General features: G+C 41.7%; 1 protein-coding gene across 8 annotated transcripts in view; it reads right to left on the bottom strand.

Annotated features, from left to right (window-relative positions):
* Nucleotides 1–8828, bottom strand: part of UBR2 (ubiquitin protein ligase E3 component n-recognin 2) — a 55388-nt gene extending 46560 nt beyond the window's left edge. For 3 of the 8 annotated variants that reach the window (XM_071427009.1, XM_071426999.1, XM_071427018.1), the window contains exons 1-3: nucleotides 8595–8795; nucleotides 3175–3434; nucleotides 727–805 (exon numbers count right to left, since the gene is read on the bottom strand). In XM_071427009.1, coding sequence (XP_071283110.1) covers nucleotides 727–805; nucleotides 3175–3434; nucleotides 8595–8672 — 417 coding nt within the window. In that variant the 5' untranslated portion in view covers nucleotides 8673–8795. Of the gene's footprint in view, nucleotides 1–726; nucleotides 806–3174; nucleotides 3435–8594 lie in introns of all 8 variants that reach the window. The other 5 variants (XM_071427045.1, XM_071427019.1, XR_011679212.1 and 2 more) reach the window with 4 other exon arrangements.
* Between the last annotated feature and the right edge of the window lie 15783 nt (nucleotides 8829–24611).

Here is a 24611-nt window from a genome sequence, read left to right as displayed (position 1 = left end):
TTACCTAGACTTGTTAATTCAATAGGCTCAAAAAGTTAAAACCTACGTACAGGAAGTAAGCTGATACCAACAAATTTGGCAGGGTTTCTTGATAAAAGTTGTTGTGCTTGGAGTGTTTTCCTGAACCCTAGCAGTGTAACCATACAGTGACAGATTTACATTAGGAGCAGTGCAGTATTGCAAAAAACAGATTTACAGATAGGCTGCACTGGTAGTTTTCACTTAACTTATTTAAAAACACACCAACATTTTCTTGGCTTTGTTTTTAAACTAATCTCTACTACTAATAACAGTATATTACTAAAATAAACAGCATTTACAGTTTTCGTTTTCTATTTTAACTTCATGTTTAAGCTTTACATAGAAGTGGCTTCTTAAAAAAGGTTTTTCAATAGCTTTTAAAAACAGTCAAACACAAAAGTCAGAACAATTCAAAACCCAAGTCAAAACCTGTAAAATTCACTAAAGGGCATGTGTTAAAAATAACAGACATTTGTAAATTTAACTGCTGCACATAAATTTTAACTGCTCAATCTTTTGAAGTGTTAACTTCCAGAAGTTACACTCAGATCAAAACACTCAAGTTCACATAGGACTACTGCAGACATTCAGAACTTTGTGTTCATTCAGCATTTGGAAATTCTGTATACATTCTCAAACTTGAAACTGTTTCACACACACACAAAATGACTAATAACTATGTCATTATCCCACGGGATCACTAACCCTGTATCGGTGCTCTCTGTGAATGCTTCCAAGAAAGCATTCCATGCACAACACACAAGTTGGGTCAACTGCGCAGTCCCTGAGAACAGCAAAAACAGAAAGAAAAAAAAAAGCATTAAACACTTGCTTTTGCCTTAACACATTTTACAACAGACAATTTTCAAATATCACCAATATCAACATTCTAACTAATGTATATATTACTCTGAAAGAGGAAAGGGGTGGCTTTAAAGAGGGTAAACAAATTAAATAGAAAAAAAATCTGTTCTCACAACAGAAGAGCCTTTAAAATACTGTGTGGGTAGTATGTCTAGTTTGGGTAATACAGACATTGCCTTCAAGAGGTGAGACAAGTACACAGGCAAGTAAACAGATGAATTACAGAACCCAGAATAAACCCAAGTAAGTTCTCTCATGTACAGAGCACCAGCATTAATGATCTCCAGCAATCAGAGAAGACATTTTTCACTGAACACTGGGTAGAAAGATCGCACACAACAGACTAAATCAAACCTCTGCTTCTAAGCTCAGCCCTACAAGAGCACTGATGAGCTGCAAGAACACAATTTTCTCAACCAGGAGATCAGAGACCACAATAAGGTCTTGTCTACGAACACTCCTGTATTAGACAGAAGGAATATTTCTAGTAAAATGGGCTAAACCAAATGAGACAATTAAGCATTTTATTTAACTGTCTCCCTGAAAAACACTGAAAGTGCATGAACTCACGTAATGCAACTGACTTCAAGGCACCTCAAGATTAAGGCAGGTGAGTTTTGCAATTTAAAAATAAATAGCAAGAGAATGTCTGTCTTATGATGATGGGTATTAGAGAAACAACTTATTTTATATAAAAGAAAACACTAGAGATCACATGAAATTTCATTATCAAAAATTCTCTTAATTTCATTTAACCAAAATAAATGATGGTAACCACGACTTACTATGCACATGTGTTTTCTCCAAGAGGAGCCACTTAAGGTGAAAATGTCAAAGCAAAATTACACAATACTCTTCTCTTTTAGAATAGTTTATGTCCATGGCATTATTTTTTTTTAGATTTAAAAAACCAAACAAACTACCACTTAATGCAACAATGTGCATGCAGGATTTGGTAAATCAGTTCTACAATATAGAATGTTGATTCCTCAGAGCTCTAAACTTGTGGCAGTATACTTACAAATTCAGTACCATTTGTCAAGTAATTTCTCAGACAAGTAACTGTGCCTATACCTAAAGCAGAAGCAGACCTGAAAGTTGTACAACTGCACAGAAAATCCACTGCTTTTTAATGTGGACTTGGAAAATAATTCTTTGCTGTATTCCACAAAAGCTTAATTTAAACTCTCATTATTCTTCATTACCTGCCATAAGTTAAAGAAAATTAGCACACAGCAGGAATCAAATGTCTCCTGATCAACAAAAAAAGAGAGGGACTCTATTCTCAGTATGTTAATGATCAAATATTGTTCATATGAAACAATGAAAATGTTGGGAATTCTGTAATTTTCTTCTAAACACACTTGCTTTTTCAAGACCAACAACTCAGTAGGTATCTGAAGCACCCACCAGTTTAATCTTATCTCTCTCATTATAAAGAGGTCTCAAAGCATTTCCAAACCCAAAGGCCAGTAAGGTATTATGTTTCTGGAAGAGGAGAGCACTAGAAAGAAAAATTCTCCCACTATCATTCTCTCCTTGTAAATGAAGAGGATGGAAACCCAGACAAATAAACCCTTGAAATTAGAGAGACATTCCGTCCCTATGTCACCTCACCAAGTGTTCAAGTGTCCCAGTGAGTGATAGAAACCACACAAAATGACAGGAATTTGTGACACAAACAAAACTTTAAACTACAAACAGTTCAGAAAATAGAAGATGAAAATGAACCTACAGCTAGTAATATAATGGCTTAAAACTGAAGATTCTTTTAAATATTTGTAATTGGTTAGGAACTTCCTGTTCTCTTTCCAGTAGAAGTATTTTTAGAGAGATCTAGAGATAGAGGTAGGGAAGGAGCTAGAAGCTGATACGCTTGTTTTAAGCATCTGATAGATTGGTTTAGCAGGTCATGGAAGGAGGTCTAAAAGACAAGATCAACACTAATAGCTGATATTAAACACCCAAAATCCACACACATACACCTGTCTACTTACTGCTGATGAATGCCCTTAAATCACCCTGAAAGGTCACCCCAAATTCTTTCTTAATCTTGCATTTCTTTTGTACAGAAAACACTCTCCATTACACTAATTAATATTTTTCCATTTATATATCTGTAGTGTTAATTTCCCCCGATCCCACTTGCCATGAAAGACTGCAAGGTTACTTTAAAAATATATTTTGGTTATTAACTTTTCATTAGGACACTATATTCTTATTGCAAAATGTTCCATGACTTCACAAATCATAAATACTTCACAATGTCACAATGTTAAGTTGAACTACCTGCAAGAATACGTAGGCTCTCCCACTTTAAAGACGCGGCCACACAGATGGGAAGGTTTGTTTGCTTGCTCAAGCTTTGGAAAACCAAATGCAGGATCTTCACCACAAAGATACCATTCCATTGGTCCCAGCAAAACGTGTTGTGCCAGCATGTCTTCTCTCTGAGGGGCAGGGTTGGGACCCCTGCAGTAAATTTTTGGTACATAATAGGCCAGATGCTGGTATACTTCTTTTTGAAGGTCATTTGCTTGCAGCCATTTCTTTTATATTAGAAAAAATGAGAACACAAATTCTTCATTAATAAACACATCATAGTTCTAGCCATATAGGTTATTTTATTTCTACATGAAATATCTAAAATGTCATTGCAAAACTAGAAAGCCATGCTTCCTTTTAAGTGTTAAATCTAAATGATCACAAAAGACAGACATTAGGAAAGGAAGAATTTGTTTCCTTGCTGGCACATTTTATCCTTTTGACATACAGAAGATTTAAGAGAAAAATTCACTAAAATTTTCCTCCAGGATGAATGACCAGTAAAATGTTGGCAGTGATTTTTAGGATACAGCCTAGACTGTGTTGGTCACATTTCTCTGGAGTGCAGACAGATGCTGCCAGCTTGGGACAGAGAGGATCAGCGGGAGCCTGGAGTTGGCAAGGAACAGAGACAAAAAGTACATGGAGAAAAGCAAACACAGCATTAGGTAACAGTCCCTTTCTCATTTAATTTCAAAAAATCACCTGTGAAAATGAAGGAGTTTTGGTTCCTCCTTCAACCAAAATAACTCATCTGAATTACTATTTCAAGTGTGGTGTTAGATCCATGAATTCTTGCACTGGGTTTGTGAGGCAATGTTTTGGTAGCAAGGGGGCTACAGGCTGGCTTCTATTAAAGCTTCCAGAAGCTTCTCTATGTCCAAGAGAGCCAACACCAGATGGCTCCAAGATGGACCCACAGCTGGCCAAAGGTGAGCTCATCAGAGAGAGCAGCAGAACTTCTGGGATAACAGATTTAACAGGGAATAGCATATTCAAAGGGACAAAAAGAGCAGCTGGGAGATGTAAGAAAGAATATGGGAGAATAACAGCTCCGCAGACCCCAAAATCAATGCAGAAGGAGGAGCAGGAGGTGCTCCAGACACCAGAGCAGAGATCCCCCTGCAGCCCATGGAGGTTCAGCAGGGAACAGACATCCACCTGCAGCTCAAGGGGGATCCCATGCTAGATAGAGCAGCTGGATGTTGCTAAGAGGCTGTGACTCCACAGCAGGAAGCCAAGGCTGGAGCTGGCTCCTGGCAGGACCTCCTGGAGAGAGGAGCCCAAGGTGGAGCAGGTTTGCTGGCAGGACTGGTGACACCACGGGAACTGACACTGGCAGCCCGTTCCTCAAGGACTGCACTCCCTGTGAGAGACCCAGGCTGGAGCAGTTCATGAGGAACTGCAGCCCATGGGAAGGACTGACACTGGAGAAGTTCATGGAGGACTGTCCCCCATGGGAGGGACCCCACACTGGAGCAAAGGAAGGAGGTGAGGAGTCCTCCCCTTGAGGAGGAAGGAGTGCAGGGACAACATGAGGAACTGACCACATCCCCCATTCTGCATCCACCTGTGCTGTTCAGGGGAGGAGGCAGGGAAAACACGAGTGAACTTGATCCAGGGAAGAAGAAAAGGATAGGGGGAAGGTGTTATTAAGATTTGGTTTTCTCTTATTACCCTACTCTGATTTGATTGGTGAGAAACAAAATTAATTTTTCCCCTAGTCGAGTCCTTTTTGCCAATAGCAGTAACTACTGAGTGACCTTTCCTGCTCCTTATCTCCACCACAAGCCCTGCGTTTTATTTTCTCCCCTCTCCAGCTGGGGAGGGGAGTGAGAGAGCAGCTTTGGGGGGTATTTGGCACCCAGCCAAGGTCAACTCACTACAATTCTCCTGGTCACTCAATTGTAAAAAACAATGTTGGCCATTTTTAAAAGGCATCAAACCACTGAGCTGCCATAAACCACTAAAAAACTCACAGCTTTTCCTAGGTTTGATTTTTTTTTCCCCCAGTATATACACACAGAATAAAAAAATACTTGAGGACAACATTTGTTTTATTTCTGCCTTGTAGGTAACAAATTTAGAAAGGTTTAAACTGTAAGTTAAGACTGTAAGGTTTTTATAAGGAACAAATGGGAGCAAGCAGATACTGCAAGTGTCCACTGATTAAATCTTGTGTTACATAAACAGCCTCAGCATGCCATTTCTCATTGTAAATGTGACAACCAGATAACCCCTGGCAGCTTCCAAAAAAAGAGTTCAAAATCAACCTAAAACTGTACATGAAAATGCAGAATTAATTATGCCAAAATAAATGGGTTTGATGATCAAATATTAGAGCTTGATTTACTCTGAATTATTTATAACTTACTCTAAAGAACTTATGTTTGAGATAACATAGTTGTAGTAAGTTCCTTGGGATACGGACATTCAGTCAGCTGAGCATCTGTGCAGACTGGCTGCATTTTAGCCTTTTTTTTAAATAGATTGAAGTAGTTTCATTTATTAGATATGTTTTTCTGAAGTAGAACTTGGTATTTTAAAAAAACCCTAATTCGTCAGGGTGCTTTCTTCACTTCTCTTTTCCTAAGTTTGACTAAATCTTTCTATATTCATCTAGCTCTGATGGTAAAAGCCCGGTTTTTCCCCAAGGAAGTTCATGGGAAGAGGTTGCCAAAAAGCCATAGTCAAGAGTCTAAAAATCTACAGATTACCTCACCATTCCCACCACGAGTCACAGAATACCATAAGAAAAAAAAAAAAGATTAAAAAGTAAAGTTTTAAACAAGAATTTAATTTTTCCCACCAATTCATTCATCTTTTCCTCTTCTTTCATCAGTTTTGCCAAATTGCTACTACTGCCAGGAACCAACTCAATCACAGTGGCAGTGACTTAATCTTTTCCATGATTTCCATTTAATAAGCTTATTTTTGCATTATTTTTTATAGCATATGCTAGTTATTAAATTGCAGGAATTTTTCAGCAAAATATCTTTAACATCAGTCTTTTTATTCAGCAGTGTATTACTAATTTCTACCCAGAAAACACACAGTGCATACTAGCTACACTACAAGCTCAAACAAATACCTAAGCAGAGAAAATTCTTGTTCCTCGAGTAAATGGCTTTCCCATCCCAAAAATCCTGGGAGTAGCTGTCTGAGAGTTAGGTGTGGCAATGATGAACGTCATCACACAAATCTGTTTGTGGAGCCAGTTCTATACACATAACTGCACATACAGTTTTGAAAATCAGGTCCTGGATGAAATAGTATCAGAAGGAAATCCAGGCTACTAGGACAAGGAAACAGATGTGACTCTAAGAGCTGCCAGGAAGGCAACTCACAGGTCTGTTGTGCAAGCTAGACTGTTAATAGAAATATAGACATAGGTATACACAGGTTGCATTGCCTCTCTAAATCGCTACTTGGGGAGCACTGAACTCCAGAAAAACAACTCAAAACTTTGGAATTTGTTCTTTCATAAAAGCATTCTGCACTTAGGCAAGGTTTCAATTAGTCTTTCTTTCTTCTAACCTGAAATCACACGCAAGACAAGCTAATATTCTACTCTCCCAAGAGAGGTTTTTTATTAAAAAGGGAAGTGTATTCCTCTTCACTTCCTCCCTCTTCACACTTACTCTCCTGCAACAACTTTAACTGCCCTAGGGCAAAAAAAAAGTGCAAAGTATTGATCAAACAACACCTTACATAAGTAAATACCTAATGGTTCATCAGGGTTTATATTAAATTCCCATCTAAGTAAGAGATACCAGGAGAACAAAGTGTAGAATACTCATAAGCCACAAAATAACTCACTTATCTGTTTCAAAAACTAAAAGGTACAACTTATGGGGTTTTTAGCTGCACATAAAAATACTTGCATGTAGGCTCATGTTATGTTAAAGAGAACTTATTTTTATTATTTTTGTCCTTTGGAAGTTTATCACTGAGTTGTTGCCATGACAAACTGAAGCCTTAAGTGCAGCAACTATTGCCTTGGGGTAGTATTTGTTTTGTTAATACTGGGCTATCAGCAAAGTAATGCTATCAGCAAAAGAGGCAGAAAAACCACACTAGATTTGAATGACAGATTTCAGAATTGGAACTTGGGCAGGTGATGACAAAAAAAAAAAAAAAAGAGAAAGAAGTGACTACATTTAAGCTGGCACTTCTACCTACAGCAAATTCCTAAATGCATTCCCCTGTGTGCATGAATGCCTTGAGTTTACCTTGCCTTTGAGTGTGACCCAAAAAAACCAGCTGCTATTCACACAGACAAGGTAATTTGGGCTCAATTTGGACTACTTTATAAATGTTTGATGAAATTATTTGGTTTGCTGTAGAGAAGAAGCAAGACTAATCCTGGAGCTAAACTAGCTAGCATATAGCTAACTGTGCACATTTGCCCATCTAATCATACCTTTGTCTGCACTGAAGATACACAAGCATAATCTGAGGATAATCTGAATTATAACAGTCTGTGATTTTCATTTGGAAGCAGCCAATGTGATTCCCATTGAGACACACACAGACAGCTCTTCAAGGTTTTATCCTACCAATATGCACATGAGCAGTCTCAAAAATTTAACACACACACCCAGTTCCTCAAATGCCCAAGTGTCTAAATGGACAAACATTTATGTAAGAAACAAAACTTCCTCCTAAGACTTTACCCTCGAAACTACATTCCTCTTTCAACTACGCTTTATAAGAACAGGAAAAGTATATAAACAGAAGTAGATTTCTTCAAATGCTACACTGATTTTACTAATATTTCCTCTACAAACACCCCATTCTAATAATCCTAAAATTAAGTCCTGCAAGCTTTTCCAGAACCGCACCTTAAGTAGTGGGGAGGAAGGAAGAATCCTGTAATAGCACTTTAACACTGAAAAGCGTATTGGGGTCAGACATCCACCTAAATTAATAGGGAGGGGGCATCTCCTCAGTTCTAGGCGCGATTGCCGGCAGGGAGAGGCGAAGGGGCAGCAGGGGCGCAGGAAATTAACTTCAGGAAGCACTTAAGGAAGTGCTGAGATGCCCGGCCGCCCCCGGCAGGGGATGGCCACGTCCAGGCGGCTTCCAGGGAGCCACCTGCGCCAGCCGGCACAACAGGAAAAGCTGGCTGATCTCTGCCATGGACATCGCCTGCTGCAACAGCGACGCTGGCGACAACAGCGCGCTGAGGCCACGGCGGGACACGGCTGCCGGCCGGAGGTGCCCTCTGAGCCAGCCCCGGCAGGGACACCTCCTCCCGGAGAGCTCGCTCGCCCCGCGGAGCGGCCTGGCCCCGGCCTCGGGAGCGGCTCCCCAGGCCGGTGCCTGCCGCGGCCTCTGAGCCCCCACTCCACTCCCTCCCCGCGCCGGGCCCGCCGCCTCACCACGGCGATCTCCTCGGCGGAGCACTCCAGCAGGCTCTTGTCAATGGCCTGCACCTCCGTCTCCAGGTCCGCCGCCATCTTCTGCCTCCTCCTGCCCCCTGCCCCGCGCCGCCGAGGCCGAGGCCGGGACAGCCGGAACGGGGCCCGGGCGGCCGCCCAGCCCGGGGAACACACACTTCCGCCCCGCCTCCCGCACGTCACCGCCCGCCGCGCCGCGTTCTGGGGGCTGCAGTCCTCCCGCGGCGCCGCTCGCCCGACACACGGCGGTCCGTGCCGTGCACACGGTCCTGGGGGAGGAGCGGGAGCCGCGGGGCCGAGCCCGCAGTCCGTACCCGCCCCCGGCCGCCTCCGCGGGCCGCCTGCCCTTCTCGCGGGAGGGAATCCCAGGATCACGGGATAGGTCAGGCTGGAAGGGACCACATCTGGTCCAACCTCCCTGTTCAAGCAGGGTCATCCCACAGCACATGGCACAGTTTTTCTTTCAGACGGTTCTTGAGTATCTCCAGTGAGGAAGACTCCACAGTCTCTCTGAGCAGTCCATTCCAGTGCTCAATCACTGCACTGTAAAGAAGTTCTTTCTCAAGTTCAGGTGGAAGTTCTGTACATCACTTTCTATCCCTTGCCTCTTGTCCTATTGCTCAGCAGCACTGAGAAGAGCCCAGCTCCATCCTCTTGACACCCTCCCTTCACATCCTGGTAGACATTGATGAGGTCACCTCTCAGTCATCTCTTCTTGAGGCTGAACAGGCCCAGCTCCCTCAGCTTGTCCTTGTAAAAGAGATCCCCCAGTCTCTCAGTCATCCTCACTGCCCTCCGCTGGACCTGCTGCAGAAGCTCCACATCTCTTTTGTACTGAGGAGCCCAGAACTGGACACAGCACCCCAGATGAGGCTTCACCAGAGCTGATTAGAGGGGCAGGGTCACCTCCCCTGCCCTGCTGGCTATGCTTTTCCTAAAGCGCCTCAGGATTTTGTTAGCTGCCTTGGCCACAAGGACACTCCTGGCTCATGGACAGCTTGTTGAACAGCAGCACCACCAGCTTGTTGTTCACCAGTCTCCCCCAGTACCAAGTGACTGGAGACTGGGGACATCTCCAGTGTGGCTGGCAAAGCTGGGTGCCCCCCTCAGCTGAAATGCCCTTCTCAGCACTGCCAGTGGGCAGTGAGGGCTCCCTGGCAGCCTCTGACATTCCATGCAGGTGGAAAGCAAATAAACCGGTAAATTATATGAATGCGGCATCTATGGCTTTAAGACAAGTGTAACTAAATAGCAGAAGCTATAAATTCTGTTGCTCAGCTTCCAGGGGGCGACCCAAACTGAGGCGTGGTTTGCTCACTCAAGTGGGGAGGCCAGTCTGCCTCTCAAAAAACAAGCCATCACCACGAAACCCAGCAAACAATCATCCTCCACAACTCCTTTTCAGCACACACAGGCTCAGCATCTTGCAAGGCCTTTCTGAAAACCTGTTGTACCACTGCTGTACCCATGGGCTTGCCTTGCACCTCTGTAATTACAGCTGGGCCCAAACCAAGCAGACGTGTCTGACCGTGCGGGCAGCCACAGGGCACCTGAGCGTGCTGAGGTTTAAAAACACACCTTCCTTCACTTGCTGGCAACTTTTGCATGGACAGAAGCATCATGCACAAACTGAGTACTATTTCTACCTCGCACCTCCTATCAGCCTTCATGGCTGAGATAAGGACCCATCCAGCAGGACCCTAGCCTAGCAAATCCTGCTGAGGAAATCTCTGCTCTGGAGAACTTATACTTCCAAAGCTAGACTACACTTCCAAAGCTTTCCTACCTGTTTATTCTCCTCTCATGGGAGGAGAATAAGCAGGTAGGAAAGGCAGACCAAGTCATAACTGCCTGCAGTACTAGCTGAAGGCACTGTAAAAGGTTGCCTTTGCCAAACAGTGCTAAGTTACAGCAAAGCTGTGCATTGAGACTGAGTTCCACTTCACATCTTATATTCCTTAAAACTTTGTAACCATTCTCATAGTGAGTATGCATGGTTGCTTCTTCCTTTTTTTTTATCTCATTTTCTCTCCCTTCTCCTCATTCTTCCCTCAATTAATGATTTACGTATCGAGTTTCTCAAGAATATGCATAAATTCCTTTTGTATGCACCTTTCCTATATGCAGGGTACATATTTTACTGTATTTATTTTTATCTCCTTTGCCACTTCTTAAGTAATTGTTCTTAAAACAGAGAAAATAATTATATATTCCTTAGAAGATCAGTAAAGCCCACACTATTTCTCATTCATGCACTGTGAATGCCTAAGGAATACAGAACATGAATCTTCTTTGGAAAATAGCACACGGTGAAGGAAAGCTGTATGACTTAACTGTTTCCTTTTCTGGGCTGTATGAAGAAAATGTTAGAAAAATCCTGGAGTTTAGTAATTGAAAAGCATCTTATTTTACCTAGCAAAGTGGGCAACCCAAACACAAATTACCTTACAAAGCAATTATTTCAATATGAACATAACAACTTCCTGAGTATTATTTTTTACAGTTTTGGGAAGAATTTTCCATAATAAATGGCCTGTGCCATTTACTTCATAAGCAAAGACACTACTCAAATTCAAGAGTAATAATTAAGGTTGAGGAGATTGCCTTTATCTTCTGCCAAAAAGCCCACATTTTACCTAGTCTATTATCAGACAGAAACTGAAAAAGAGAAATAGAGGAAATTTTAATGTTAAAGCAGAGTTAATAGTAAACCTTCATGGCATTTCTCTGCTCTAGCTGAGATGTTTCTGGGCCTCACCATGCTTTCAACACACAGGATAGCCCATAGAATGCCACAGACCATGGTTATAAAAGATGCAGATGTCATCTATACCTCTTTCATCTCCTGACCTGTCTGTTCAAGCACTGCTTGCCTCTGCCATTAAAAATAAAAAGGAAAAAAAAAAGGAAACCAAAACCTAAATGCTAGTTGGAGTGGGGATCAATTAACTTCAATGAGTATTTTTAATCAATGCTGTGTCCGTTAAGAACACAATGTAAAAAGGTGCCCTGGTTTAACCCCAGCCAGCAACCAAGCACCACAGAGCCACTTGCTTACCCCCCCAACCAGTAGGACTGGGGAAAGAATTGGGAGGGTAAAAGGTAGAAAACTTGTGACTTGAGATAAAAACAATTTAATGGGTAAAGCAAAAGCTGCATTCACAAACAAATAATAACAAGGAATCAATTCACTGCTTCCCAAGGGCAGGCAGCTGTTCAACCTATCCAGGAAAGCAAGGCTGGATCACGTGTAGCATTAATTTGGAAAGACAAACATCATCACTCAAAAATTTCCTCCCTTTTCCTTCTGTTCCTCATTTTATACACTGAGCATGACATCCTATGGTCTGGAATATCCCTTTGGTCAGCTGGGGTCACCTGTCCCAGCTGTGTCTCCTCCCAACATCCCATGCACTCCCAACTTACCAGCATGGCAGCACAAAAAGCAGAAAGCTGTGTAAGCCCCTCTAAGCAATAACAAAAAAACCTCCACATTATCAATCCTGTGTTCAGCACAAATCCAAAATAGAGCCCCATACCAGAGAACCACTGGGAAGAAAAATAACTCTACCCCATCCTAAACCAGCACGATAGGTATAATTGAGGGAATATTAATTGTCACAGGGGAGACTGATGGTTCCTTTCTTAAATCTGTTTCAGAAGGTACTAATGAAACACCCACTAGAAGACTGCTTCTCGATGCACCAGAACTCACCCATGGCAGCCACGCTGAAGTCCAGCAGATTTGAAAGAGAAAGGACTTCCAGCAGAGGATGCTCCAGAGGACTCAGCATACAATAATTCTTGTTATCCTGGCTGAATGCTGCTTGAACATGACCATCTTCAGGGCCTGTTGCATTTGCAACTAGAAATGGATGAAATCAAGAGGTAAGGGGATGTTGAAGGGAATTTTTAGGCAGCTGGTTTGCTGTTGTGTTCACTGTACCTTAGATGCAGTCTATTTGACATCACTGTATTAATTTGAATGTAAATAGAAAAATACTGCATATCTAGACTGCAGGGATAAATGTCTATAAAGAAGACTGAGAAAAACAACATGCTATTTAATGGAGTTTTCTGGAAATCATTATGAAAGGTGAGTCTTGTGAGAAAGATTCAGAAATGTTTCAATTCTCTGTCACATGTTTCCTGGTACAGTTAAAAAACATTTTAAAGGCACTTCCGTGGCTGTTCACTAAAACAGTGATCCACTTGCAACTTAATTTGAGGTTTAACTATTAAAGCAAATGATCAGCATTTTGCTGCATGAAGTTGATATTTCATACCTATATCTAAAAACAACACTTTGAAAAGACATTTGTATCTCTTAAATCTTCCCTAAGTCAGCAACCCTTTCCACTAAAAAAAAAGCATGTGTCTAAATGCAGAATTCCGGTTTGTATTTTCAGTAACAGTAATTTTGATGAAACTGTTTGCTTAGTAGATACTGAATGACCAAAGTAGTGATTTTTACATAGCAAATACAATTTTTAAAGCCATTATCATTTACATGGTTTCCCTCCCTTCCTCTTCAGTGCGAGATGAGGTAGGTTTGTAGTCACCATCTCCTTCATAGTCTTCAGATAAATTCAGATGGTAATTCTTTTATTTCTGTACTGCCAATTCCAAAGACAAATTATGCTGACCAAAATAGAATTTTTCCTGTGATAATGTTAATTAAAAGATGAATTGTGAATGAGGTGAACAATGACACCCCGTACTTGGTGGATTGATAAGACATAGTTCACTAAGCAATACATTATTCAGAACAAAAGAGCACACGGTAATCTGCAAACACAGGTTATTTTAGGAATTTGGTTCAGAATTACAGTATTAAAAATACTATCTGACAACCTGTAGGCGATTCTTTGTTCCTTGGAGGCACTAGTGCTATAATATCAGCCCTTTTAGCAATAAATCCAAATAAGCTTATTTCTTTTCCCTGCTCTGTCTTTGCATGAGCTTAGATTAGAAGTGTATAATGTTCTAAACATGATGTTAAGGAAAATTATTTTTAAAAATATGCTGAAAGCAGAGCAGATTGCATAATAACAGCAAATATAGGAGGCATAGTGAAAGCATAAAGATACTGTGGCCATGTTCCCGTCTGGTGAACGCTCTCTGCAAGTCTAGCAAAGGCAGTTACATAACTGATTTTTATTGCATTAGGCAACAGTAATATTGCTAAGCAAACCAATGTGCAGAATTAGAAAGCTTCTTCCACAGTGGAAATGAAGAAAAAAGACGGAGGAAGGGCTCTCACTTACATCCAGTAAGGAGGCAGGGCAAGAGGATGTGCATCTTCATTAGTGGATCATGTCAAGGGGACAACATGATTTATTTTCATCACACAGTGCCTTGGAAAAAATACAGTGCCAATTCAGTCCATGATAATTTCACTGCTTTCTGCAGCGTAACGTGCCAGCAGTCTAGAGCTCAAACTGGTGAGTTAAAACATCAACCTCTAAAAGAGATTTAACAGCCGCTAAGATAATAGTCTCTAATGAATTGCACAGGGGGAAAAACTAACATGGGAGCAAAGGGGAAAAAAACCTGCATATGCAAATATGTGCCTGATCTCATTTGTTTTCACTGTAAATTCAGAACACTGCTAGTGTGTATTTAGACATAGCAGTTAATACAGGCTGGGGGATGAACAGATCAAGAGCAGCCCTGCCCAGAAGGACTTGGAGGTGCTGGTGGATGAAAAGCTGGACATGACCCAGCAATGTTCACTGGCAGCCCAGAGAGCCAAATGTGTTTTGGGCTGCATCAAAAGGAGCCTGGGCAGCAGGCCAAGGAAGGGGATTCTGCCTCTCTGCTCCCCTCTGGTGAGACCCCTCCTGCAGTGCTGTGCCCAGCTCTGGGGTCCCCAGCACAGGAAGGACATGGACCTGTTGGAGGGAGTCCAGAGGAGGCAACTGAGATGGTTAAAGGGATGGAGCACCTCTCCTGTGAGGAAATGCTGAGAGAACTGGGATTGTTCAGCCTGGAGAAGAAAAGGCTTCAGAGTGCTCTAATTGTGGCCTTCCAGTACCTGAAGGGAGACTACAAGAGAAATGGAAAGGGACTTTTTACAAGAGCCTGTAGTGACAGGACATGGAGAAATGGATTCAAACTAAAGAGAGTAGGTTTAGATTATATATTAGGAAGAAATGATTTATTGTGAGGGTAGTGAGGCACTGGAACAGATTGCCCAGAGAAAGTGTGGATGTTCCATCCCTGGAAGTGTTTAAGGCCAGGTTGGATGGAGCTCTAAGCAACCTGATCTAGAGGAAGGTGTCCCTGCTAACAGCAGGGGGTTTCAAACTAGATGATCTCTAAGGTGTCTTCCAACCTCAACCATTCTATGTTTTTAGGATACAAAGAGGTCTGTGAGCTGGTAATAAGAAAGTCTATGTTTGTGGCTCAGAGGTGGTCAGCTTTAACACCTAGTAATGTGCAAGAACCACTTGAAATTTGTTCTGTATAGCTAACGTCCTTTCCCTGCGCTTACTGATGCCAATGAATGTACAGGCTTATGTTGCAAGCTTCCCCTTCGCGGGACTTTTTTTCACGTGGTTGACTACTTTTCAAGTTTGAACGAATTGAAATATTCTCGAGACTTCTGCCACTTGTGTTTGCATGGCAAACAAAGTGGCAGGAAGGAAGGTGTACAGAGAGGCAGTCAGCCATATGAAGTGTATGAAGTGCAAGTGTTGATGCTGTGCTACCGTAGGACCAGACCTTTAGAACCCTTGCACTAGGAAAGAGCAGTCACGGTATTTAGCATCCACTGCAGCGCAAGCAAGTGCACTGTCAAAGCTCGGGGCCCCAGAGCTGCTCCGGCGGGAGTAGGATGCGGTGGGGTAGGCAGGTTAAGCTGAGCCATGCCGGCCGTGGTGGCTCCCTGCAGGGGAGGCGAGGGAAGAGCCCGGCTCTCCCTGCCCTTGCCGGTGCCGGCGCCAGGTGCCGGCAGGCGGCGCGGGCACGGCGCTGCAGGAGCGCCCCGCTCCCGCCGCTCCAGCCTGCGCTCCCGGCTCCCGCTCGCTCCAGCCTGCAACCGGAAGGGTGTGGGTGGGTGCTGGGGCTGGAGCAGCCACGAGACTTCACTTTTTTATTTCCCCCCCCTCTCAAATCAAGCGTTAACTGCTTAGTGGCTGTTACTTCGGGAAATTCAAGGCATTTTTGAAATGAGTCAGATGTTAGAAGAAGAGAAATGTGCTGTGCAGTGCCTGGGGGCCATGAATGGGTGGTAGGAGAGGCAGGACAGGGAGAAAGCCGAAGTGGCCAAGGAGTTGCCTGCAGAGATGGATGGCAGGATGAGTGCTGCAGTTATCCTTTGGGAGAAGAAACTGGAGCAACCTCCTGTAGCAAGGTCTCTGCCTCAGCACTGCAGAGGAGCTTCTGAGTGTCGGGAGCAGTTGGGTATTCGATGGTGACACTCGGTGACAGTGCTTGTTCTTGGCTGATGGAGACCAGAGCTGATGCTGAACCTCTGGAGAAAGAGTTCTTGACTCTGTCTGAAGCCACATTTATGTGCAGTTATGCAGGGGATGCACAAAGGAAATGGGAACATACAGCCCACAAGCAAAAGCAGGGTGGATGAAAGATTTATCTGGGAATATGAAAATGCTCTGAACAAGTGAACTAACTTCTTCTTTTCCCCTTCATTCACACAACAGAGCAATTTTAAATTAGAACAGGTTGTAACAGATTTAATTTAGATCACCATGGTGCCTAGTATAATGCTACAGCATATTCTAATTTATCTTTTTCCCTGATTTTAAAGGGCTAAACAGCTTTTAAATTGTGGATTTGTTATAGAATGTATGGCTGCTAGGCAGTCTTAACCAATTAGAAATTTTTTACTGCACCATGATTAATTTTGTTAGATAAAACTACTGAAATACAGCTGAAGGTAGAAATAAAAAGCATTTAAGTGCTCTACAGTCATGATTTACTCTTCAGAGATGCATTTAACGCTGTCTCCGGCAGAACAGCTTCATCCATTTTCCAAACATTCATTTGTTTATTTCAAGATTAGTCTCAGTTATAAACAGACATTAAATCACCTCCAGGCCCTAATACATTGTAATGAAGTATTGTAAACCATGTAGTATGTTGGTTTAAACAATGTAATCAGAAAGCAACAAAACCATTTTCTCCTGGTTCTTGCTGGCTCCCTGACTTCTGTCTGTTCAAAGAAAAGTTCTTTTTAGTCTGTAAATGTCAAGGTCACTCAGAGGTCAAGTTTGTGCTTTTGAGATGTGGTTCCTTTCAGGTTATTGGCTTTGTTTTATTACTGAAAGGAACCATCCATTTTGGCATATAGAGCAAACAAGTCATGTAATCCTATTAAATACAAAACCAACATGTAGAAATAATGGTGAGGGTTTGACAATTGCACAAAAGCCCCCTTTTTCTGCCCATAGTTAAGCCTGCAGTGAGTAATTAATGGTCCTTCCACGAGCCTGTCTACAGTGGGAAAACTGCCTAACTACTTTTCAAAATGCTCGCTCAAAAACTGGCCAAGAGTCCCTTTTGGGCAAGCTGGCATCCTTGTACTGCGATGCTCAGGAATGGGAGAGGGACAGAAGCGCCTACCTGTCGCTCTCCAGCTCAGAGCAGAACATGGCACAGAAGGAGACAGGCACAATCCTAGGCAGAGGATCCTTGGAAACAGAGAGGATTAATTAACAAAGAAGGAGGAAAGCATCTTTAGAGAGTTAAGGATAAATGGAGGTATTTTAAGTTATTAGAAAATAAACTTGCTTTGTTGGCAGGAAAGAGAAGTCGAAAGTGGAGGTTACAGCATGCAAGTCGAGATGTAAGTGGATCATTATGTACTGGGCACAAAAACTAAGACATAAAAAATTAACAACAAATAGCTCACTAATTTCCCTATGAAGAATGTTTATGCATAGTGCAAGGTCAGTAGAAGAAAAAATTAGGAAGAGGAAATAAGGTCTAATCAGAGTTTAAATTGGAGCAAAGAAAGTGTAGAATGATTTAACTAAAACTGTCCTCAAAGTGGTATCTACATAGAGGTAACTGGGGGAAAATGCTGAGGATTTTCATGGTTAGTTAGTTAGGATCAGATGTGAACGATGGGCTTGCCAACGCTGTCTGTTCTGCTTGTCACTTCTTTGAGGACAGTCAGCTACAGTATGTGAAAACAACTGAAGGTTGCAAACCCCAGTTTTCATAAACAACATTCATAACACTATTTTCACATCCCTCAGACAAGCATATAGATTATCACAACTTTAAAATCTCTGTCTGCTGGCAAGACAAAACATTACCATCCTAGAGTGTATGCAAACATAAGAACTGACTGGATCTATTACTAATAAAGAGAGATGAGCTGATTGACAGTATAGATAGCAATTGCAGATCAGATGAAAAACTGCACAAAGTGTAGGCAGAAGCTGAAGAAATGAACCCCAAGACATACAATTGAATATAACAAACATTACAGAAGTGGAAATGGGAAACTGAGAGATCTATATTACCCAGATTGTGCAACAAGGCTTACAAAGGCCAGACAGTAAAAGTTTCTGGCCTATCATATTGCAAGGACAGATAGACAATAAAGATGCTTGGATTTTAAGAGTGGAACAAGTCCAAGATCTTCAGATAGTCTTCTAATAGGAAAGGAAAAACACTGGCACACCACCAGGGAAGGACCTCCACGCAGGACTGCTCCTTAAACACAGACTCAAGAGGTTTTTGGCAGACACTTCAGTGAGCACAGCCTCTAATGGCACAGTCTTAAAACAAGTCTGGAAGAAGTCTCTCTCAACCCTAGGTTTGCTTCTTGAGTTGAACATAGTTTAAGAAGGCCACAAGTTCAGTATGAGTAATTAGGGCTGAGTTTATTTTTTGCCCTCCTCTGTTCCCAGCGCATCACTCAAGTAGTGTATGAAAAGTGAAATACACCCACAACTCCTCATCTGGGGATTTTCTCAACTGATAGACAATCAGAGTATAATTAGCTCCTTTGCCCCTGTCTGAGGTGCAGAGGAATTATCAGTGCCTCTTCAGCTATTGGTAGCTGCTAGATTAGTCAGTCAACTGGCATGGGACTCATCCACAGAGCTGTACTTGTCCTCCCAAGGGGGTTTACAGGATGTGTTGGCATGATAAGAGGACACATAAGCTGTAAAATATATACCCAGAGAAACACAAATGTAAGCAATGCCTTGTTATTGTTAAAATTTCTGAATAAAGTGAAATGGATTCTGCAGACCAACACATCAACTAAAGCAAAAGTTGATTTGAGAAACCTCTTTTTCCTGCCCATATTTCTTCAAGCTTTTCTAGCAAGCTGGCAATGCTGCAGGTACTGCAGACTTAAAAGATGAGCCTTCTGGTCCCTAGGTTATCCAGTCATTGTTGGTGCGTTCCCAGGGAGCTCTGAGATATGGGAGGACCAGCTCATACTACCCTTGTCTAGAAGAAAACTTTGGAGACTTTTATAGGAAAATTCCACACCTTTGTGACGCAAAAGAAGGTCTCTTCTTTTTCACCTGTGAAAAAGATCTCATGCCTAATTTGCACCACTGCCTCTTTCCTCAACAGAACAGACCCAAAAGTCTGAGAACTTTAGTCTCACAGACCTAAGCTTGCACCAGGAGCACTACAGGAGATTGTTTTGGGGATCCCCTGTTTAATTTCCCAACTTACATACTAATTTGGAGATTCACAGGCCATTTGAATGTGATGGAGTCTGTAGAAGCAAAATTGGTCCATCAGAAAGACTTCACATGTTTACATATGCCTGGATTTGTCATCTGCTGCCCTTCAGCTGCTGCTGGAAAAACTCTCTCAGCTATTCAACAAATTGGTTTTCGTCTACTATTAATTTTGTTAACCTGCTTTATAGGGGTTCCTTGTAGTTCCCTGTGTCACTGCAGATGAACAATAACTTCACTGCATTTTCTGCTTTCTGTTCTTCTGTGCAGCTCTCACCTCTTCAAGTGTTTTGGGGCCACCAAAGGAAAACAATGACACAAAAATGTAAAGGAGCTTGTCTTCTACTGTAAGTGCATTCCCATCACTGTAAAATTGTGAAACAGTACAGCCTATTTCTATCTGATGATGTAAAGTGCCCTACATCACTATAAACAGAATATACTGTATAAATATTGGGTATACAGTATGAGTCTAGCCATGTGAGTTAATAGCATTTTTAAATCTTGACAGCAGTATCCATACAGTTTAAATGCATATCTGCCCACTGTCACATATGTAAGAAACAAATAAGAGAGACACAGTGAGACCTTGAAGTAACTGGTATATATGACTATAAAAGACTTGTATAAAAGTTCAGGGTACAGTTCTGAATGGGAAAGTTCAGAGCAGAAGATGTGGATGGCTATTTTAAACTCCTTCAACAAAACCTACACAGGATACACTCAATTTTGAATTAAATCAGCAAAATCATTTGCTTCTGTCTGAGGAATATGAAATAGAAAACAGAAATGGCTGAAAGTAGGGTGATGGGATGACAGGGATAGTTCTGATCACAGGTGACTGTCTGTGCTCTTCCACTCAATATGCAGTGTGCTATTGCCAATATTGCATCCACTTCCAACAGACAAAATTCTGAAAAAGGAATAAAACTTTAATTTTGATATCAGTTGTCAGTGTGGACTCAGACACATTGCATGTTGCGATAGAGAACCACAGTGACTTAATCATATTTTTATTTAGATATTATCCTTCTGTTACAGAAAGTTATTTAGATTAACTGTAACTTAAAGTAAATATGCCAGGCTTCCTTCTACTCTCATCATGCATCTTTTCTATAACCTTTTATCTTTAGAAAACATTTGATTGTAATCAGCCTTATTTTTCCTTCTGTACTCAAAAGTAGGATTTCTCTTCTTCTACAAACACATTAGAATTTAATACAGCTCTCTGTAGCAAGCCATCCTAAAGCCTCTTTTTAATATATCAATTTTACCACATAACAGATTTTTAAAGCCAAGATAAAACAATTCAGAAAGATTGGTGGGGGCATTCAACAAAAGTAGTAGGAAACAGCACCTTAAATCTGTCATTCACTGGATTTCACTGGATTTCAAGTTTATGGTGCCTCTGTAAAGGCAGTTTTCATTAAATAGTGTAATTTAATTGAATCTTTGTCTGCAAACAGGTCTAGGTATTTCTTTTCAACAGTACAACAGCAGCAAATTTAGAGTAAGGTGTGTTTCTTCACAGAGCAGTTTTCAGCTGTTACCACTGGGAGCGCATACAAAGCCAGTGGGATAAAGCTTCTTGCATGTCAGCCAAAGCTCCAACCATTTCAAATTGGGCATAAGATTTTTTTTTTTCATACTTTTCCTCTGCAGCTACATTCCTGGATGACACTGGACCACCTCTGTTCCCTGCTTTAACCATCTGTAAAATGGAGACAGTATTATTGGCCTCTGATTGTATTCCCAACTCAGATCCACAGTCAATGGTTTTAAAGTGCCGAGTAGCTCAAACCACGCCATCAACTTAAAATCTGGAAATTATTAAAAAAAATATTTTCACTTATGTTAGTTTTATAAAGATTATTCAGTTTTCTATGTTTATGCATTCATAATTTACAAACATATGTAATGTAATTTATGTAATGTGTATATATTAAACAAATTTGTAAATTTACAAATACATATGTCAGTGTATTGTATAAAATAAAACATTTCCTCTTTTCTGGCATGTGAAAAAGCCACACTAACTGGAGCATTGCTTACTAGGACAAGATCCTGCAAGATGGCCCATGTCACTGTGTCTCTTATGTGCACGTGTATGCCCACAGATTATTCCTGACAGCACAACAGTATAAGCAACTCTTCCAAGAGGAATGGGAACTGGCACAAACCAAATGAAGCAAGAATGTCTCTAGCTCTTTCTCCTCTCTAGGGCTCACATACAGTTGCAAAACACTAATAGTTTTTTGTTGCAAAACCCTAATAGTCTTGCTGAAAAAAAGTCTTGAAGTCATCACTGTTTCTCACTTGCGTATCTGTAATTTCTTTACCAAAATATTCCTAAACACTTTACTTAATGGCTTAATTTGCTTCAGGGCATCCGTGTGCAGTGGCATTGTATCTCCCATGTGCCCAGCTGCAGGGGATGCAGAAAGGTCAAAGCCATGTCCTACCAAGAGCTGCCAGGAGGCTCCCTCATCCAGCAGCACCCAGCTCCACCAGCACTGGGCCAGAGCCCCAGGGCTGAGCAGCTACTGCAGGTTGTGCTGAAGGAGCAGCTCAACAGCTCAGGGTCTGACTCAGAGATGGGCAACTCTAAGCTTTGCTAAAACGTTCCTGAGGTTGACATTGAGAGAAAACCAGTGCTTGTGGATTTCCAGAGCTGACTGCAGTGCAAACATCTGTGCAGCTTCAGTTTTCCTTTTGCTTTTGTCCACTACCTGAACCAACCTTCTTAGAGAGCGTCTTAACTGTCAGATGAGATAGCAGCAGTGGCTTTGAGACAATTAGAGGCAATTTAAAGTGGTGTGGCTGTAAACCCCATTTTTGAGCACACAGCCTCCTTTTCTATTGCTTGTCTGGCTGACTCAGTGAAGCTATCTATGGGAAACATGACAGGGCATTTCTGCCAGCACTGGCAGGTGATCTGGCTCACCAGGGAAGTAGTGTCAGCGTTGGGTGCAAACAGGAGGCAAACCCATGGAGCTGGAGGCAGTAAGTTGCATAGGGGCTAGCAGGACCTTAGCCGTCACAATTCACTTTTGTTTTAGCGTTCATGAGAAGATTCATAGCATCATTCAGGTTGTAAAAGACCTTTAGGATGATTGAGTCCAACCATTAACCTAATACTACTAAATCCACCACTCTCCCTTAGCACCACATCTTGCACATCTTTTAAATCCCTCCAGGGATGGTAACTCCACCACTTCCCTGAGCAACCTGTTCCAATGCTTGACTACATTTTCCATAAAGAAATTTTTCCTAATACCCATTCTAAACTTCTCTTGGTGCAACTAGGGGCTGTTTCTTCCAGTTCCATTGCTTGTTAATTGAGTGAAGAGACCAACCCCCACCCTGCTACAGCCTCCTTTCCAGTAGCTGTGGACAGCAGTGAGGTCTCCCTTGAGACTCCTTTTCTCCAGGCTAAATGACCCCCGTTCCCTCAGTTACTGCTCATAACATTTGTGCTCCAGATTCTTCACCAGCTCTGTTGCCCTTCTCTGGAGATGTTCCAGCACCTCAATTTTTTTCTTGTAGTGAGGGGGCCCTGTGAGCAGGGCTTTCACCAGCAGTCTGAATGAAAGCAGCATGCTTTCATCCTCTCCCCTCCTTGGCACATTTCCTGCACCATTCCTTATGCTCTGCAATCAGCAAACCAATCTGGCTGAAAGAAAAAATAAAATTAAAAACTCTTACTTCCAGGATTAGTTTTCAAATGGCAGCAGCATGGTCTGAGATCATATAAGGCTGCCAGTGAAATCCATGACTTTGCCTCATATCTGGAATCAGAGCAGCCACTTCATTGGACAAGAGCCAACTTGGACCACCAAGGCTGGGATGTTGTTCTTTTGACACAGGCCTGCTCCTCACCTGGGTGGTGGAAGTGGACAAAGTACATGGTAGTTTGCAGTAGCTGGGGTCCTGATGCATTTCTACTAAAAATTATTCATTTTCTAGAATTAATAATTTCATTTCATAGAAATTATTAATTTCTACTAAAAATATTTAGCTCCATTTCAACCCTTGGCCATTTTTTTAACTTGCAATGAATGTAGTCAGAAGCGACCCTGAAGAGGGTAAGCTATTTTATCCTGGAAGCTCTCCATGTCCTGAGCTTCCTGGTGACAGGACCTAAGAGGGAGAAACACTACACACACCCCAATGTACATGAAAGAAAAGAGCACCAAGGCAAGAGCAGGGTTGTTAGCATTACCTTGAAACAAAGCAGAAGTAATGTTTCCAGAGACAACCTGGAATTATGCATTTGTTCTCTGGGCAAGCCCATTGCCAATAATAATGTAATTTTTTGTGTGTTTTTAGGTTGTGGAAGCTGTGTCTACTTCCCTTTCACTGCAACAGGGAATGTGATCACAGAAAACACATTTGGCTTTTTCAAACTATTCTACCAGTGCCACTCTTGTAGGACCCCAGTGTGTCTTATAAATCTAAAAGGAAAGAGACAAATGACTGACTAAATCCAAGAGATTCACATGATACTAAACTGATTTAGAAGGGAAAGAACCAGCAACTTCATGCTGGGAAACCCACAAATTGAAAAGAAAAATCAAGGTCAAGCATTTAACAACAGGGTGGATCAGTAATTACACCAAAAGAACAGGTACCAAAGGGCAGATTTGTCATCTCTTGAAATTTCCATAATGGCTTTTATTTTTCTGGAAAATAAGGCCATAATCTCAATTACAAATATAAAGTCCACATTATGTCGAATGTCATGTTCTGAAACTGAACTTGCTTTTAAACCTAAATCCATCAGTACAATTTATGGCTCAAAAGCTCCCCCTTGAAACAAATATAAGCCTGTCATTAGTCTTTTTCAATGAAATCAGATAATTACAGTCTGATTTTTTTTTTTTTTTAAGGATATCATCCACAATCAAAATTCCACCTGGGAACAGGCATCTAAAACCAAGAAACTGGATGAACATCTGTATTTTGGCTGCTGCGACTCTGACCAGTAAGATACTTGCATAAATGTGATTGTGTCTGAAGTGGTTTTATTTTAATGAGTCCAGTTGTTTAACAAAGGTATATTGCCTCCTACCACAGCCATAGTATGTTTTCTTCAGCATTGTCTTTCTTGGAAAGCCTACAAATTCAAGGTGAAGCCTTCTAATAAAAACGAAGGCATTTGGGAAAATAATGACACAGCAATTCTGTGCCAGAAAGGAATGAACCAGGAGGATGATCAGAGACCTCTGTCACTCCTAAACTTCTGTAATGCTTTCATTTCTGAAACAGCCCCGCTTAGAAAAAAATTAAAATGCATTATTTGCTGACAAGACTCTGACAGAGG

The sequence above is a fragment of the Agelaius tricolor genome, unplaced genomic scaffold (genome assembly GCF_023055355.1).
Source record: "Agelaius tricolor isolate 1412-34295 unplaced genomic scaffold, bAgeTri1.0.p SCAF_1, whole genome shotgun sequence".
Classification (NCBI taxonomy): Eukaryota; Metazoa; Chordata; class Aves; order Passeriformes; family Icteridae; genus Agelaius; species Agelaius tricolor.
The sequence above is the reverse complement of the archived record's forward strand: the minus strand, read 5'-3'. Positions and strand labels throughout refer to the sequence as shown.